The sequence below is a fragment of the Daphnia pulicaria genome, chromosome 6 (assembly GCF_021234035.1).
Source record: "Daphnia pulicaria isolate SC F1-1A chromosome 6, SC_F0-13Bv2, whole genome shotgun sequence".
NCBI lineage: Eukaryota > Metazoa > Arthropoda > Branchiopoda > Diplostraca > Daphniidae > Daphnia > Daphnia pulicaria.
In genome coordinates, this window is record NC_060918.1 from 8696591 (window position 1) to 8716188 (window position 19598).

The window sequence follows — 19598 nt, forward strand, 5'->3', positions numbered from 1 at the left end:
CTGGTCAGGGATCCCGGTCGGGAACCTAGCCTAATAGGCTATACTTCTTCTAATTAATGGCAGTTATTTTTTCCCTTGTGACCTTTGAATTCTGGACATTAGACGAAAACATCATTGTAGTAAGTCTAGTAACATTGCGCTAAGAAAAAGATGAACAATTGGCGTTCGATTCTTATATTCGCGAAAAAGTAACGTTAATAAAGAAAAGAAAAGTCGTAGTATTTTGGCAAGTGTCATGTGTTGTTGTTCGCTCATTTTCCAACCTTTTTAAAATTTCCTTTCCCCTCTGGGATATTAAAAGGGGAAAATAATGAGAAAAATATGGAATCAGTTATTATTTATTTATTTATCAGATTATCTATAATATTTCTTAGTTTTCGTACGTTGTCTCTAATGTAGAATTTTCGAGATCAATGCTGGTGATGACAGAATCTTTCAAACTATCAGAAGTCTTTTGAGAAACTTTTTTAGACTTTGTTTGGCCCATACTATTGCTATGAAGTGCAAATTATTTCAATGTTCATTCCAAATTTAATTTCACAATTGAAATTTACATTGGCATATATTATTGATGGTAACCCTCATCGAAGTCTTCTCGTCCTTGTTTCCGCTTTTCTCGGTCTGAAAGTTGTCTTTTAGCTATTTCTTGAGTTAGAATTGACGAAGATAACTCCTCTTTAGAAAAGAGTTTTCTGGGACACAACACTTGTCTGCGACACTGGGAACACTTTCGGATTGCAGCTAATGCCAAGAAAAGATTCACCATTGACTTACTACAAAAGTTTTTTTTAATACTGAAAATGTGTCTGGTTTTAAAGTATTTTCAATTACTTATTACTTATATTTTTTTGGAACTAGGGAATGCAACAGTAATATCCTGTTGCCGAAACCTAGCGAAACAGAAAATTCTGTTTAGCAGCATATTTCCCCAGTCTGCTTACTCTCAAGTCCTTCTGATATTTTCTTCTTATCTCCTAATAACTTAACCAAGTGTTCTCCGGTTCTTTTAACATCCTAACTCCTACTAAGATTTATACTGATTTTTAAGAGTAGGCTACCTGAATTCCCTTTGTTAGTGTCTGCTACATTTACTATTGTACTACCCCATAGTGAAGTTTATGTTCATTAATACTCTCGGTGTGTCAAATAAAGCACCATTCATGCACCATATTGTATTAACTACTTATTTCAACATATTTCCAAAACATCTTCGTCTGAGGCCTTTCCAAATTCCGTACTTTATCTTTTGAATTTCACCAAGATTATCCTGATAGTTTCGGATGTAATATTCGAAGCTTCCTCTTGTTCAAAAATGGAAACACACATATCTCACCAGTCGAGAGCGAGGTTGCAATTCATTCAGGATTGCGTGTCCAATCTTCTAATAACAATTTGTAATTATCTACCAATCACCTGAATTCAAAAAAGCATTTTTCGTCGCATCTACCTTTTTTTCGCAAAAAAAGTTTCATATCCAGTAAGCATTTTTGGTTTTAGCCATCCACGGTTGATACCGCTTGTATGGGTATATGATGAAAGGAGGCAAAACGCAACCGGAAGCAGAAACCGTGGCCAAATAAAAAACATTAGATTTTTCAGAACATTTGTGGACGAGAAAGACGTTCTTGGTTCCTGTGGTACCCAAGACCTTTTCTTTGGCGGGGGAAATTTGGACAAAAGTTTCATCAGAACCTAAAAAAACATAAATTTTAGAGGAAATGAACGTGACATTTTCCAAAAACAATGATGCGCTAAGGTAAAACTATGAACTTTGAGTTTTAGGTGAATGCTTGTGTAAACAACCGACTCCACAACAGTGGTCTATCTACGACGGTGTTCGGGAGGCTCAGAATCGTCTCTGCATCGAATTAGTTTTAGTATAGTCAAAAAGCCTACCGAAGCGGAGTTTGTTGGAACACACACAAAAGGATTTGTATTCCGGTTTGCCACAAGTAAAGAGAGATTCAGTTATGCACACTGACGAATGTACGGGGGGTTGGGAGAGATGGTTGCCAGCCATCTCGACAAGAAAGAGAAGTTTTAGGAAAGTTAACACGGATTTCGGTTATATACACCGACGAAAAGAGTCGAAAAGTGACCAAAGAGCTGGCTGCCAGCCAGCCCGATCGACACCATGACAGCTTAGATATTGAAACAATATATGTCAAAATAGAGAAAAGGAGGACGGGAACATAGGGGTAAAATTAGGGCTTTGTCTTAATGACGTTGCCAAACTTGCTGGAAATAAGCGTCGCGAACAGACGGAATTGCACATGGGAACAACTATCAACTTCAAGTAATTTGCCAAATGATCTGGCCACTTCTTTAGATAGTCAGGATTGATCAAAGCCTTGGCAAGTCAAATGTTTCTGGGATCCGGAGAAATATTTTGTGCCCCTTTCGAAATTTTGAAATTTCGACTTGGACGGTCGTTCTATTATTAGTAATGCAGTTATCTTTTTTGCAAGATTAAGGCTATGTTGGATTGAATCCAACAGCTCTTTATTCCTTACTGGAAAGTGGAAATCCTGTATCTGCCATTTTTCTGACCCAGTCGGCTAAAGCTTCCTCGTCCCCTGGATTCAAATTTAGTCGTCTACTCAAAACCGTACCTTACTCAAAACTGGAGCCACATTTACTCTCGAAACATACTTTTAGTTTTTATTGACGAAAAATAATAGAAATTTCGAGGTTGGATTATGTTGGTGTAAAATGACTGTCAGATTGTGGTCAGAAATAAATGCATTGTATTTAGCACATGGATGGAAGGACAAGTTACCTTTATCAAGTGTGTTGAATAATGCACTAATTCAGTTAACGAAACAGAGATAGTCTTCTCTTGAACAAGTCAGGAAAGTAAGAGAGTCTTGGAACTAGGGCTGTGGCCCGCACGTTTTTTAGGGTTTTTTTTTTATGGGTTTTTTAGATGGGTTTTTCTTCTTCCGCGGGTTGGAGCGGGTTGGGCCAACAGAGTAAATGGGTTTGGCCCGGGCCGACCCATGGGTCAAAAATTTTTTACCGGCCGGGTAACGACCCGGGTAAAAAATCGGGTCAAACACACTTTTTTTTACAAACTTAAAAAAATTCCCTAAATTTCTTAATTATCTTCTTCTTCAAACAGTGACACGTAAATTCTGTCTTCTGAACACCCCTGAACGCCCTTTTTTACCACTTATCCTACTTTTCATGCTACGAAATTCTCGTAGAGCATTTTGCGGCAATATTTTTAGGTCTTTCTTGAGGCCGCAGGCATAGAGAATAACGAACTTCTCTATGTGACTACTAGATGGCGCCACCGCTGGGTTGGCCCACGGACCCGGGGGTTCAACCCGTCGCCCTTCCCGTTAAAAAGAAATGCCTCGGTGGGTCGAGTCGGGTTGGGTTTTTTTTCGTTCAGCCCGGGCGGTGGCCCGGGTTTTCATCGCCCGGGCCACAGCCCTACTTGGAACATGAAACGAGGCTTTCAGTTGACAGACAAGGGGATTAGGGTTAAACAGTAACCTTTCAGGAATCGTGCCTTCGCTGGGGTTTGGCAACTTAGTTGGCAGCGGAGATTTCTTTGAAGCACAACTTGGTTTGAATACTTCAACAGATTATTACAAAACTTAATAGAGTTAATTAACCTTTTTGTGGAGCGTTGATTTTGGGTCGCCAAATATGCTACTGAAATCTGGAAAAAAGATATTATTGTCAGCAGCTCAGCAGATTCATACGTAACAATTGCTTCTTGAACAAAATGTTACATTGCACATATTACGAAATCAATATGGCGATTAATCTGAAATCAAAGAAAGTCAAACTCCGAATTCTCAATTTGCTATACACTTTTACGGAATACCCTCAAGAATTTATAGACATTGACTAATTGCTAGCTGCAATCAAATAGATATTGGAAAATACTGGTATCCATCTTACGAAACAGCTTTACTTGTATTTAAATGACAAAAATACCTTTACTTCAGTGTTTCTATGCTGAAAACTGCATTGAAGGCAGATTTCAAGGTATTGTAGAAGAGAAGTTGCATTTTTAATCAATTTTAATTAAACAAACCCGGACTCGTTATTGGCCAACCCCACCGTTATTTCATTTTAAATACTTTAAAATCAATTAATTAAGCTGCTGCACTTGTTCACTTCTCATGTCACACCATATGTCTTTTTCAATATAGTTTGCTTTAAATCCCCTGTGATTTGTATTAGGCTAAGCCTTTGTCACATTTTTGCATTTGTTCGTACCATATCGTAAATTTACAGTAACGCGTGTTTGAATGTAAATATTTTGTCTTTAATTGATCAAAATATTTTTTAAAAAAGCAAAATAACCCACAGTTCAGACGATACTCACAGAAGCCTGTAATTACAAATATAGAAAAGACGAAATACGAAGAAATTGGCTGTGTGTGGAGGTGCTGACTACCTGGGTTGATCATACTTTCAATGGGGAAGTGTGCCCCAATTTTATTTTCAACGCTAGCAGACAAAACGTCGAAATCAGGCCTAGCAGACGACAGTTCGTAGACCACTAAGTTTATAGACCATGTTTTTACTTCCATTTATAGCTAAACTGCCCTTTACAATAAAAATCTGAAAAAAATTAGGTAGTAGCCAACCCCCATGGCTATATCTAAAAAAATGTTGTTGTCCCCAGTCAAAAATTAGATTTTTTTGGAACGCAAAATTAGAGCTAAGATATCTCGCCCCTTGCCATTCCTCCACTTTTCCCTCCATTCCACAACACCCTCATATTCCCCACTTCCCAACACACCCGGCGTGGCGCTTATAGCTAAGAATCAGAGAAGGCAAGCAAAGGCTTCACTTCCAGAGAAAAAAAGAAATGGAAGGGCTCACTATATGAGTGGTGCTACCAATATTCAATAATTCGCTCTGTCCATGGCTAAAAATACGAATTGGGTGCCAAGATGGCGGAATCCGCAAGAGTGCGTTCACAAACTAGGGGTAAGCATCAGTCACTTTCTCTATTTAAAATATTCTATTGGAAACTTCCATGGCAAGGACTGTTAAGACATAAATATCAGAGAAGAGTTTTGTCAGTTTAATACTCGAGTAGAGTGTATATTTTGACTCCTGATTAACGTAGGAGATAAGTTCAATGAGACTTACCAAACACAAGAATTCAATTTCACACAGTACTTGAAATACACTTGTTTTTCGTTAGACGAGCCACACAATAAGAGAGAGAGAGTATCTTCCAACTTCTCTACATCAACGTCGAGAACCAGACGTCATCACTCCGACGTTGTCTTCTATGTTTTTCTCAGTAAATCATAGGACTGCCATCTAGTGCTGAATGAGTTCAACCCAAACCTCAACAAGGACGACTTACGGTTGAACATGGTCAAACAAATCCACCAGAGTACGCGTGGGTTGAGAAGACTATTGTTTGTTGAGTTGGTTTTGCAATTACTTCTGAATATGTTAGCGGCATGTTTGTTTGAAAGTCCCGAGGAGTTCAACACTTACCCGTTGGATGAACGAAATCTTTTGCAAAATATAGTAAATTGATTAAATGTTGCGTAATTTGCTAAAACGTTGCGTAATTTTTGATTAATTTGCGTAGATTTTACACGTATTTTTGCGTAATTTTGCTCGCTGGCAGAGTAATAGATAATACGATAACAAAAATTAATAAATAACGACACGAAAGTGAAAACTGAGCTTGCATATTAATTTGTGGTACAAGTAGCTCGACCTGGATCTATACGGTGTTGACCTTGTATTGCATCAGCTGATTTAACAAAGAACAAAAAACAATAAAAAGGGAAGACCACCTCAGGCCATATGGAACCAATTCCCCTTCAGACCTTTTTCAGCTTTCATAGTGACAACATGTCGTCATGTAGTTCTTCAAGTTTGTCTTCTTCTTGGTCTTCAAGTTCAGATACTGATTCGAGGGCAGCCACCCTTCGTCGTCGCAGCCTGCGTAGCTATCCCCCCCCCATGGCCGAGGAAATTCAGCAGGCTTGGAGAGTAACCGCTGTCGCTGCCGGAGCCGCAGCCGTTCGGTGAGTCGCAGCCGCAGCCGTTCGGTGAGTCGAAACCCTAGCCGTAGTAGCCGTTCAGCGGACAGCACTCGAAGCCGTTCAAAGGTCCGCGGTCGTGGCCAGCAAGAGGATCCGGCGCTCCCTGAAAAGACCGAGTCGGATCAAGAGGCAAGTGATGCAGTTGCTGTCCCTCTACCTATTGAATAGAAGCAACTTCTCCCGAAGAGTTTCCAGCTGGACAAATATCGCTCGAAGGAGCTCAGGACCTGGATGACTACACTTAAGAAGCCGGTGGAGTCGAAACAGCTGAAAGAGAATTTTGTTCTCACCTTTGGGAAGAGCTCGTTTGACCTGCAAGTTCCGAAACTGGACCCATCTATGGCTCGAAGACTAAAAAAAGTAAGATTAGGGGATGCCAGCAAAGCGGAGGTGAAGGAGAAGTCTCTGTCCGCGGCCTAAAACAAGATTTTGGACATCGCCAAACCGCTTCTGTACGTGTGGGGAAGTTCAGCGGCAGCAGCCGTGGTCGACCCCCTTAAGGTTAGCGCGGCCGAATAAGCCTTGCAGCTTTGGGGCCACGCGTTTCATAACATCACCACCCAGAGGCGATTAAACATCTTGTGGCAGACGGACCCGCGTTTTGAGTCGCTGTTGGCGGAATCCGGTTCAAGCCGAAGGAATTTGCAATTCTCTTCGGCCGTACCTTTCTCAGAAGCAGGGTTAAGGACGTCTCCGATGACCTAAAACTAAAGGCTTTAGGACGCCCTGGAGGACAACCGTCCGTTTGGGGGAAGAGTACGCCATTTTCCTTCCTTTTTGCAGTCACTGACGGCCGATGAATGAATTTTAAACGCCATTTCAGTTAGGGTTAGAATTTCCTTTACCGGGATCCCGTTTAAAGATCGCCCGGGGGGATATGTCCTTTAGACCAGAACTAGCAGCGATTTGTCAGGCGTAAGTCAATTCGTTACTAGAAAAGGGGCAGTGGAGAAAATCCCGCTCGAGAACAGATGCTTCGTCAGCGGCAGTTTTGTAATCCCAAAAAGTTCCGGTTGTTTTTAGACCAATAGTTAATTTAAAAAAGTTAAATTCGTTTGTAGAAAAGTTACATTTCAAAATGGAGGGCGTCAGCGTAATGAAGGGAATAGTAAGGAAGGAGGATTATTTTACGAAAATAGACCTTCAAGACGCCTACTACCTTACCATTCCCATCCATTCGGACTATAGAAAATTTCTTCAAATCATGTGGGAAGGGTCGCTTTTCCAATTTTCATGCCTTTGTTTCGGTTTATCATCCGCTCCTTGGACCTTCACATAGTTCCTTAAACCCGTGGTGGCCTCGCTAAGAAGGAGAGGGATCCGAAATTTAATCTACTTGGAGGATTTTCTCATCCTTAACCAAACGAAGAAGGGGGCAGAGTGGCATTTCGTACTTGTTGTAGACTTACTAGAGAAATGTGGGTTTTTGATTAACTGGGAGAAATCCGTGGGAGTTTCCGTGCAGAAAAGGGGAATTTTTTGGACTTTTGATCAACTCCAAGGAGTTATCCGTCTCTCTACTCCCCAAGAAAATAGAACAAATCATTGAGATTTGTCGCAAGGCACCCTCAACCATCGACATCTCATTAAGGGAGGTGGCGAAAATCTAGGGAATTTAGCTTGGGCGATCCCAGCTATTCCGTTTGCCCATCGAAACATCCAGCGGCTTTACATCACGCAGTCAGCGCGTGCAGATGGAAATTTATCCACAAAAATCCAGCTGGATGAAGAGTCGAGGGCTGAGTTGGATTGGTGGTCAACCTTAGGCAAGTTGGACGGCTTCGATTTGGGCAAGCACCCACTGGTAGTGAAATTAATGCGAGGGGTGTACAACAAGAAACCCCCACCCCTAAATATTCAGGCTTCTGGGAAGTGTATTCAGTAATAGAATTCCTGATTTCCCTAGATCCAAATAGTGGTCTTACTTTCAAGAGCCTCTCACTAAAATTAGCCATGTTGCTGGCTCTTTCTTTGCTTTGTAGTGTGTCGGAGATCGCCAGCATCGACAGAGATTCAGTGATTGTCCTAAATAATCAGGCAAGATTTGCTCTTCATACAGTACCTTCATTGGAAACACGGCGAGTGTTTCCGCGATTCTAACACGGCGGCTTACGGGCCAAAGTGTCTCCCTTTTTTACGCGATAACTCACGTTTGAGTTATCGCAAAGCAAATTTTAAAAAATCATCTTGGTGAGGAAAGAATTTCCTTTCACCATGATTTTTTGCAGATTTTAGTGAATTGAAGTTTATCCCCAAAGTGCTAGATATAAAGTTTGGAAACATCGGCGCGCTCGCAATATGTTTCCAAGCTAAAGTGTATGCTACTTCAAAAATTATAAAAAATTCAAATATATCAATAATTACTTGAAACTTGCACCAGCGGTAGACGACATAGTCGTGTACATTTGGACAAAGTTTCAAATTTGTCTAATGATGCGCTGATTTTTGCCGATTTTTTAAAGAAAACATGCCGATTAATTTTGGTGGCGCAGGGACGAAATCCTAGCCCGGGGGAAGAAGAGAGGGAAGAGAATAGGGGAGAACAAAGGGGTCCGGCGGTTTTCCCTCTTCTATTCTTCCCCCGGGGCAGGATACGCTCCACGCGACGTGAGAAGAAAAATCAACATAAAAAAAATCGACAAAAATCAGCGCATCACTAGAAAAAATGACCGTCGTCGTCGATCGGATCAAATTAGTCGACGCCAACTCCAGCTGCAATAGCATGAAGCGCCCCATTTATTCGATCCCTGGTAGCACGCCTCTATCTATAGGATATACGTCGCCCATCTTTTCAGCCGAGTGAGACATCTTCATCACCCGACGTCCATAGGATTGCCTATGTCTGGTCCACTTAGAGAACCGCCCGTTTAAAGAACCAACCCGGTTATCCCTTTATCTACCGTCGGGACAAAAAAAAATGACGGCTTTTCAGTAGGCCGCTTTTTCCTGCCTGTCTGACTGTGTTAAGTCCACAAATTCATGGATGGTTAAAAACAAACTCCAGCTGAACGCCGGTAAGACGGACGTACTAATTGCTTCCTCTGCCCGCTCCAGAAAATTCAAACCGGTATCGTCGCCCCTGGACATCTGTGATGAGCCGATCACTCCCTCTCCGTTTGTGAAAAACTTGGGCGTGATTGTCGACTCCCATTTAAACATGGAGCGCCAGGTAAACACTGCTTGCCGAAATGCGTACTATTATCTTCGTCGCATTTCACGCACTCGAAAATTTCTGGATGCAGCCGCCTGTAACCAGCTTGTTTGTGCCCTCGTCATCCCGCATCTTGACTACGGAAACTCCCTCTTCTATGGCCTTCCGGATTACCTTCTTGACAAACTACAACTAGTGCAGAATGCTGCTGTCCGTCTGGTAACTCAGACTAAGAAGCGTGAGCACATTACGTGCAAGCGGAAAAGTCTTCATTGGCTCCCTATTCGTCAGCGTGTGATGTACAAAATTGCTGTCTTGGCCTATCAATGTGTTAATGGTATTGCCCCATCGTATCTATGTAAACTTGTATCCCCAAGGTCTGTTAATCGTCGCCTCAGGAATTATAGTGAGATCTCACGTGATTTGGGGGTTCCGGTGAAGCTACCGGGGGCGTACGGGTCTCGTAGTTTCACTTATGCAGCGCCCCAGATTTGGAACAGCCTCCCCATCGACCTAAAAATGTCTCCCTCCATCGAGAACTTCCGAGCCGGCCTGAAGACCCATCTATTTAAACTCGCTTACCCCGACTGATGATTGTAATCCCTGCCCTTGATCAGCGCTTTTGAGCATAATTGATTGGAAAAAGCGCTTTATAAATACAAACTATTATTATTATTATTAGGCAGACACGAGAAATTAAAACCAGACAAAGTGCCTCACGCTTAAGCTGTTTTCTCAATGATCTACCTACGAAATTGAATCGCCTTTTCAACATATGTCAATCGTCCATCGGTAGATCGAGGGTAAGAGTTTCAAATGATTCGTACGAGCCATTATCGTGTTTTACGAGGTTTTGGTGTAGGGACATTTCTGGCACGTCAGGCGGCTCCGATCGAAGTCTACACGAGAACCTTTTGATCACGAACCGTCGGGACATTTAAGTCTCCGCCAGATACGTCCCTCCAGGTGGCTGCAATTTGCAAAGCCCGGAAGAGATGTCAGAAATTGTGAGGTTTTATTTGTTTTCCTCATTAAAAAAAACAAAGAAGTAGAGCTGACCAGCCAGGCAGGCGCGGTCGAAAGAAATGGGACCGAGCGATGGTTGGATAGAAATCGAAGGGAAGGCGAAAGAGGCGAAGAGAAAGCGCGAAATTTCTTTAGTAACTTCGACGCAAAAACTTTGGTATCGAAGGGGATCTTTGTGGAATGAAACGAAGACAAAGAATTGGGAGTGTCCCGTTCGGCGTTGGTTGTAGTTTCATTTCCTCCGTGGCAAAGCTCCTTTCCGACCATCAATTGGTTTTATTTTGATTCCGCACGGGCATATATGAGTTCGAGAGCATGGCGGGTGAAAGAAATGAATTCGAAGTGGTGTTTGGATGGGGAGCTCTGTTGGAATGGGTCAAAAACGAAGAATCAGAAGTGTCCGATTCGGGGTTACTAGTTTCATTCCTTGTGGCCAGAGCTCCTTAACCTACCCGTCGCTTCAAATGAATTCAGTTTCGATTCCGTTGCATCGCTTCTCGGTCTTATAGTACCCACCTGTCTACGGCCGGAAGATATAAATCCGAACCGAAAGATTATGAGAGAGACGAGGGTATCGACCCAATTTTACCCTAGGAAGTCTCGAAAGTCGGTTGCTCAATCAGCAAGTGAATACCTGATGGTGATGGTATTGTTAATTCTTCCTTGATTACCGATGGAACAGCAAAGCGAAAGATTTGGGATGAAAAAAGGAGAGTTCATTCCCAATTCGAATCTTAGTAGTTTTCATCTTTCGTGTTCTACTCACCGGTCCAAGATCGTGGAATTCCACTTCTGTACACAGTTCGCGTAATGGTTTTAAATGATGGATATGGTCGAAGCGGTCGGTGAATGGCTCGAATCAGAGACGAAAGCGCTTTTTGGCAGATAACTCCTTCATGAGGTTTATTTGGGCTGGTTTGCATTGGTGTACCGGTGCCCATTGCAGTACCGGGCGTTAATTAATTCATTAATTAACCAATGAGCCATGCGTTAAGTCTTGAAAAATCGAACCTTGCAAAGTCCCGACGACGGGGTAGTGACGTCGTTGTCGGGACTTGGATGAATGCGAGCTTGTGGAAGACAAAATAATAGACGAACGGTGCAATTCATCCTGCTGAACTTTTTGTTTGAATACTGATGAAACTTTAAAACCTAGTTATCTTTCCAATACAAGAGTAACTCCGATTAATTTGCCCGATTGCCGGGTTTTGGGCCGCCTAGAAATGATCCTGATTCAACCAGAAATCTTTCCGGATTTATAGTGCCCGTTGGGTGGTCAGCAATGCCTCTTGTCTTGTCTTTTAATAATAATAATAATAATAATGTAATACATATTTAACGTGCACTTTTACAAATAATATGGACAAAGGCACGGCAATGACTTGGGGAAGAGGAAGCATATAAATTTCAGTTTTCAAAAGCAACACGACAGAGATGGGTTTTCAAGGAGGAGCGGAACTGTGCCAACGTTGTAGAAGATCTCACGGAAAAGGGTAATGCATTCCAGATTGCTGGGCCAGCATATGAGAAAGAGGTGGAGCCATACTTCTTTGTTTTGATTCTTGGTACAACAAGCTCAGGACGGGAGGACAAACGACGAAGAGAACTGGGTGGCTCGTAGCGCGCGACAAGGGAAGTCAAATAGCTTGGTGCAGTACCATTTAGGCAATTAAACATAAGCAACGATATCTTGAAATCAATGCGTTGGCGGACGGGAAGCCAATGAAGGGATTTAAGACACGGAGTGATGTGGTCACGTCTATTGCAGCCAGTCGCGAGTCGAGCAGCCCAATTTTGGACCTTTTGAAGCACACATAGCTTTGATTCAGGACATCCGACCAGAAGAGAGTTGTTGCAGTCAAGAGTAGAGAGAACGAATGCATGGAGAAGTTGAGCCAGGGTAGGTTTCGACAGAAATCTCTTCATCCGGGAAATACGGCTGAGGTGAAATAGAGCCTTCTTCCGGGTGGCCAAAATTTGGGCTTCCATAGATAGCTGAGAGTCAAGCCCAGCACCAAGGTAGTGGACCAAAGTAGACGGGAGAACTGGAGAAGAACCTACCATTAGCGGCATGCTAATAGGCTTTACACGCGATGAATCGGAGAAAACGAGAAGACAGTCTGTCTTTGCTTCATTTAGCTTCAGTTTGTTTGCCGTCATCCATTCCTTCGTCTCAGCAATGCACCGCGATAACGCAGCAAAAGCAACTTTCTGAGGGGAGCCGTCAGATTTCAGCACAAAGCGAACCATGTGTTGGGTATCATCTGCATAGAAATGAACCGGGACGTCATGTTGATTGGCAATGTCGCAAACTGGTGCAGTGTACAGGATGTAAAGAATGGGTCCGAGAACCGATCCTTGAGGAACACCATATCTCAGAGGTTTAGGAGTGGATGAGACACCTCGGAGGCTGACAGATTGACAACGGTCCGACAGATAGGAAGAGAACCAAGAAAGCGCAACTCCAGTTACCCCGTAACGTACGGAGAGGCGATTCAATAAGGTGGAGTGATCGATAGTGTCAAAGGCAGCACTTTGATCTAGCAACGAAAGTAGCACAGCATCACCAGCATCAACGGCCATTCGCATGTCGTTGACAACTCGAAGGAGTGCCGTTTCTGGAGAATGATGTCGACGATAAGCAGATTGCACCGGAGCGAAGAGGTCGAAAAAGTTTAGGTGAGCGGTGAGTTGCTTCACAGCGACACGCTCAACGAGCTTAGACAGAAAAGACAGGTTCGACACTGGCCGGTAATTTGACAAATCGTCGGGACATAAGCTAAGTTTCTTCAGAAGTGGTGTGATGAAAGCGATTTTCATCCCCTTCGGAAAAACGCCACTAGAGAGAGACAGGTTTATTATGGTCGTGATTGGAATAGCCAGGACGTCTACGAATTCCTTAAGGAGGGAAGTTGGAAGAGGGTCAAGCGGTGAAGACTTTGCTGGGCACGACATGATCAGAGCAACTGTCTCGCAGATAGTGATGGGCCGAAACAGAGAGAAATCACACTTCAGGTTGACAGATTCATCAAGACTTGGAAAGGAGTCAGTGGAATCTAAGACAGAACGAATAGTCGAGATCTTGGTGTCAAAATAAACGCTGAATCGCTCTACCAAAGATGACAGTGAGTCATGATCCGGGAGTCGCAGTGCAGGATTCTTAAGGAGAAAAGAGTCGACCAGTTTGAAGAGAGAACGTTTACCAGCAGACTCGGTTATCTTCTGAGTGATGAAAGATGATTTCTTCTCGAAAATCATTTTCTTTAAAGCTTCACGGGCGTTAGTAAGGCACTCACGGTCGATGGTAAGACCCCTAGCACGATATTTGCGTTCCCATCTCCTGAGGCTCCGCCGGCAGGTACGAATCTCTTCACAGTCCCAGGGATTGTCAGGTCTCACCGTAAGATGCTTAGTGATCAGGGGAGCGTGCTTGTCAAGAACCGCCCGGACATCGGTGTTGTATTGGGCAAGTAAACTCGCAGTGTCGTTCTCTGGATCGATGAATATTGAAGAGGCAAGAAGATCGGAAACGAAGGCTTCACGGTTCACGAAGGCTTTTCTGTGCGTTGGTCACAAATGTGCGGCAATCTGCGGCAGATGTGAAAAGCGCTAGATAAGATGAGAAACAAACCCCGTATTCTTGAATGTGCATGCATGTCCCAGCATGAGGAGACCGTCGAAATCAAATAAAATTGGATCCTTTTGGCCAATATAGAAGCCTTGAATAAACATGGCAATCAAAAATAAATTCCTAAGAGTTTTTTGGAAGTGGCGTAGAGACGAATGTCTCGTGAATTGGCTCCTAATTTATCCTAGAGCCGGGTGCAAATTCGATTAAGTCAGAGCAGACTGGCCAATTAGAGATGTCAGAAATTCAAAGATCAGAGATGTCAGAAATAAACTGGTCTACACGGATGAAAGAAAATCGAAGGGGTGGTTGTAATGAATTCCCCTGGGAATTAGCGAAAACAGAACGGGAAGTGTCAGTTCTAAATAGTTTTTTTCCAGGTGGTATTTTTATTCCATTCCGGTCCGTGTAGTCGAATGAAATGAATTTGAAGCCGGTGGTTGGATAGATATCGAAGGGAAGGCGAAAGAGGCGAAGAGAAAGCGCGAAATTTCTTTAGTAGCATCGACGCAAAAACTTTGGTATCGAAGGGGTGCTTTGTGGAATGAAACGAATACAAAGAATTGGGAGTGTCCGGTTCGGCGTTGGTTGTAGTTTCATTTCCTCCGTGGCAAAGCTCCTTTCCGCCCGACGCTCCTTATTTATTTTTATTCCTATCTGGGTGCCGCGCGACTTAAGTGTCCGCGATTCCTCAAATACAAAAAAAGGGTTCAAGTGAATTTGAAGCCGGTGGTTGGATAGATATCGAAGGGAAGGCGAAAGAGGCGAAAAGGAAAGCGCGAAATTTCTTCAGTAGCTTCGATGCAAAAACTTTGGTATCGACGGGGAGCTTTGGGAAACGGAACGAAGACGCAGAATGGGAAGTTGTCCGGTTCGGCGTTAGTTGTAGTTTCATTTCCATCGTAGCTGAGCTCCTTTCCGTCCAACGGTTGATTTTGAAGTCTTCGAGGCGCAATTAGTGCCCGTGTAATAAAAATTTTACACAAAGCCTCTTGTACTTTCTTATCCGTGCGTTGATTACTGCTGTCTCGTGAGGAAACTCCGAAAGGCGATGAAAGGCGCTGGATAAGAATCAGCCCCGGTAACTCCTGCATGTGCATGCTTTTCCCCTGCATGATAAAATAAGACCGTCATATAAGGCTTAGGACGTAAGGCAATTCGTTATCCTTTTGCCGAATTCACAAAGACTAATCGTGCCTTTTTTTCGATTCTGTATTTTCAGATTGATTAAAAATGGTGAAAAATAAAAAAAAGAGAGACCCAAGATATACTAAGTCGAAAGCCGTGAAAAATTCAGCCAAGAAAGCCGCCGCCGCAGCTGTATTAAAAAGGCAGCAATTAAAAGAGGCAAAGGAACGAGAAGCTAGGAATAAAGAGCCGTCCATCGATACTGAGGCTCAAAATAATGTAGAGGAATCGGTTGCCTCCGAGGAGCTGGTTGAGGAGCCTGGTCAGGAGCTGGCGCCTGAAAGGGAACCGGTTCTTGATCAGGGGCCGGCTGATGAGGAGGAACCAATTGCCAAAAAAGAAAGAGAGATTGCCAACGAAGAACCTCCGGTTAAAGCTAAGTCAGCGGTCAATTTCCGGAAAGTGTCCGTCAGGCCTGGCTTTGAATCCGGATGGTTTGACGAAGGCAAAAAAAAATAAAGCACAAGATGCTGATCTTGAAGGTGGTTCCTCGCCACCTAAAAAGAGGAGAAGAATGACCCGGTCAACCGCCAAGGTAGGGTGCTCTTCTGACGGTCAATTTACCGACGACGTAGTGACTCGTTACTTCGCTCAAAAAAAAATCGGACTGACCAATGCGAAATTGAGACATCCTGGCCCTCGCAGTTCTAAAGGACATCCATCCATGGCCCCTAAAAAGGTCAATTCAGATGCGGTGAAGCTTAGAATGCAACAAAAGGCCGATGCTAAATTAATCGCACACCATAAAGCCATCAACAAGCATTGGAAGGGAGTGAGCTATTGGACTGATGTGGAAGAAGATTACCAAGAGAATGATGATGAGAATCAGGAGACACAGTACCGGCAGTATTCCTACGAGTTTACTCCAGAGAAACCTGTGGGCCCCGTATTTTCTAAGTTCCATCCGGGTGATACACCTCTCCACATCTTTTGGTCTATGCTTGGCGGATTCCAAACTTTTGATCTTTTGCTAGAAAAGACAAATAAACGGATCCGAGACTCCTGGAATTACGTTGAAAAGGGCAATCCACCATCTAGGAGATTTGGAGGCAGACCAGAAGGAAGGCAGTCTAGCGAAATGCTTCCTGGAGGTTTAGTCGACAGATATGAACTGCGTTCCTCGGAATACAGTTCTTGATGGGTTATCATCGTTTGCCGGAGCTGTCGATGTATTGGGAAAGGCAGCCGGATACTGGTTACGGCCTTGGAATCGTTCATCAAGCAATGACACGTGAGCGTTTTAAATTCATTTCAAGACACTTGGCTTGCGCTGATCATGATGAATTAGACAAGGATAAACAGTTGAAGGTGCGAAAGGATCCTATTTATAAGATCCGATCGTTGGTGGACGTACTCAATAAGCAATTTAATGAGTGTCGCCGGTCTCCCAGGTGGCAAAGTATAGACGAATACATGGTGAAATTTAAAGGTCGATCCATGCTTCGGCAAACGATGAAGGGCAAACCCATCAAAAGCGGCTTCAAAATCTGGAGTCGATGCTGTAATAGAGGCTACACCTATAATTTTGAGATCTATCATGGAGCTCGAATTGGTGAAACGCTCAAGGATTCCAATTTTACGATGGTGGAAGGAGTAGTTCTTGATCTTTGCGAGCCCTTGGCAAAGAACGGACATGTAGTAGCCTTTGATCGCTTCTTCACGAGCATCGCCCTCCTGGACGAACTCGACAAAAGGGGGATAAATGCGGTTGGAACGATTCTTAAAACCAGAGTGGGGCAACCCATTTTTACGGTCAACGAATCGAACCTTCCGCAGGACGAATTTGTGGCCAAGTTTGGCGGTGAACCAGGAACGGGAAGAAAGGGTGTTTTCATCTGGAAGGACACTAAGCCGTTTCGGGTCGCTTCCAACTTCCACGGCTCAGAGGCTGTCAAGGTGCAAAGGAAGCAGCGCGATGGTTCGTTCAGAACAAAGTCTTGTCCAAAGGCTATTGGCGATTACGTCGATAACATGGGCAGTGTAGACACGGCGAACCAGCTGCGTTCCTACTACGAGAGAGACCGCAAATCAAAAAAATGGTGGCACCGTCTCTTTTACTCCCTCATGGAAACATGTATGGTGAATAGCTGGATTACTTACTGCGATTTGGTGGTAAGTTCAGAAATTTTATTGACAGAGTGCCAAGCTTCAATAATTTTCTGTTCAATTTCTTTCCAGACGATTAAAAACAAGAAAGGAAAAACCTTCCTGAAGGACAAAAGATATCTCAGTCTTTTGGAATTCAAGCGAAGCGTGACTACTTCTCTTTTACTTTACGGGCTGAATGATGAGATAGGCCGCAAAGGAGATGCTCCAGAAGCAAGATTAATGAAAGAGATTCCACTTTCGGCAGAGCCCGGTGCCAAAAGAAGGAAAGATAGACTGAGCGTGCCAGATGAAATACGCTTCAGTCAGGTCGGAATCCATCATCCTATTTTCGTTGAGAATAGAGGACGATGCGAATGGTGCCAAGCCACGACCGAGAGAAGACCCAATGGTCATACGAAGGAATCTCGACCATTCTCTCAGTGCAGTATGTGCAAAATTTTTCTTTGTCTGTCCAAGAAAAGAAACTGCTTTTTGGAATTTCACGATGATCGGATACTCGATCCAACAAAGGCTGCTGCTGAAACAGTACTTGCTGTCGATCCTGAAGAAGAGATCGCAGCCCAAACTGTCGAAACGGATCCTTTGGGGATTTACTCTTCATCTGACTCCTCTGATGATTCTGATTTTGATGCGCTAAATAATGATGTAAATGATGGTGTCCTTTTAGATGAAGACGAATGGATTAAATAAACTGTTTTATGTTGTATCAATTTGTTTTTTTACTGAGTTTGGGGATCTGAATGAGCGGTTACCGGCACGGGCGAAAGCCTGAATTGATATCAACTGAAATAGGAACGGTCGAAAGAAATGGATTCGAAGCGGATGTTGGATGTAGCTGTTTGGAATTAGCGAAAATGAACCAGAAGTGTCCGGTTCAATAGTTTATTCCTTCGTGGACAAGCTCCTTTCCTTCCGCCGTTTCAAATGGATTTATTTTGATTCCGTGTTTGGCCGAGAAAAATGAGAAAGAGAAAAGACGAAGAATTTTCGAAGTGTCGGATCATTTTTGTTTTCATCTTTCGCGTTCTACTCGCTGAAACCCCTAAGACTTTAAGTGCGAGCCGTCTGACAAGACAAATTTTTTTAAAGTGGCTGCTGTGTGTAACTGTCGGGACATTTTTTTTTGTCCCGGCGGACGGCAGTCGCTTGGAAATTTGGCCGTTTTTCGGTGACTGAAGTGCCGGTCGGGACTTTCCTGGCGGGACAAAAAACAAAAAAGCAATAAAAGTACAGTAAAAAAATGAATTTTTTATTTCTTTTTAATTGAGTGGTTTGAGACGTCCTCAGCAATCTGTACTTTTAATTTCAGTCAAGCACGGCCAAAATAACTTTGGCGTCGAAAAAGGGTTATAGAACCGAAATGGCTCTGCCGTGTTTCAGCGCCACCATCGGCGTACTGATTAAACAGATGTAAATTTTTGCGGCGGGAACTTAAAACTTACCGCAAATAAGACAGAAAGGGTCGTCAGTTTGGACTCTAGGTTAATGTCACAGAAGCTGAGCGGTTCATACAGAAATGTTGGTACTAATTTTTTAAAAAATCTGAGTTTATAGCCTGTTTCATTCACAATCGTTGCCTTCCTCATTTTCCTACTGAAAAAAGCGACCATGCTCGTGACTATTTAACCCAATCTGAGCATTTAGTTGCTTGCTGCATCTCCACTTTTTTATTTATATTATATTAAAATAAAGGAGATAAACTTGGCTTATTTTCAGAATAATCGAAAGCCGTCAAAAGCGATCAAAAGTTTTTCATAAAGAGGGTGTTTCATATGGGAAAAAGATAGTCAGATAATAGTTACATTGAGAGTCAGATTCCAAAGTTAGACTTACTTAAAGCTCATTAAGAAAAAAATATCATCGAAATAAAAGATACTTTAGATTTGTCTACTTATAGTGAACAAAAAGGAATTTCCATGATTATGGAAATGACTGTCTTTATTCTGTATGGGCTTGAAGTACAAGTAGAATCCCCCGTAGATGGCGCTGGGATCAAGTGTTCGGATATCGAACCTCCCGGTTATAGAACCGCGCACAGGCTGGTTCTTTAAGTGGACCAGCACTGTCCTAATGTCGCGCTGTAAGACATCCAAATGGGTACGGCTTACAGCCGTCTTCAAAATACTTAAATTTAAGCAAAAAGAAAAACAAGAAATGTTCCTCGATGGGCGCGAAACCACGTTCTTTACCTCCAGGGGAATACAAGGGAAAAACCATAACGTCTGTTAGTCAAGGGTTTCCCGTGACGTTCGGTATACTTTCACGAAAGAGGAGCAGAGCAAAAGCGGGTTACATAGGGAAGAAATTTGAACCACCAAAAATTTAGTTGCCAATAACACTAACCAAATAATCAAAAAATGATCGGTATAACCAAATTAATGCATAATGTTATTAAAAAACCGAAAAATGCATTTTCTGTTCACATTTACTTAGTTAAAAACTCACAGATCCTCCC

General features: G+C 43.0%; 1 protein-coding gene across 1 annotated transcript; it reads left to right on the forward strand.

The window, feature by feature from the left end:
• Positions 1-16171: 16171 nt before the first annotated feature.
• Positions 16172-17833, forward strand: LOC124342073 (piggyBac transposable element-derived protein 4-like). The gene is made up of 2 exons (XM_046795046.1): positions 16172-17146; positions 17228-17833. Exons 1-2 carry the CDS (start codon positions 16172-16174, stop codon positions 17831-17833), a joined length of 1581 nt encoding a protein of 526 aa, XP_046651002.1.
• The last annotated feature ends 1765 nt before the right edge of the window (positions 17834-19598 follow it).

Bases quoted from the DNA above. Each gene is read 5' to 3' on its own strand.
- LOC124342073 (XM_046795046.1), top strand. From the start codon at position 16,172: ATGGGTTATCATCGTTTGCCGGAGCTGTCGATGTATTGGGAAAGGCAG. The intron at 17,147-17,227 runs GTAAGTTCAGAA...ATTAAAAACAAG, and splicing joins TTACTTACTGCGATTTGGTG to AAAGGAAAAACCTTCCTGAA.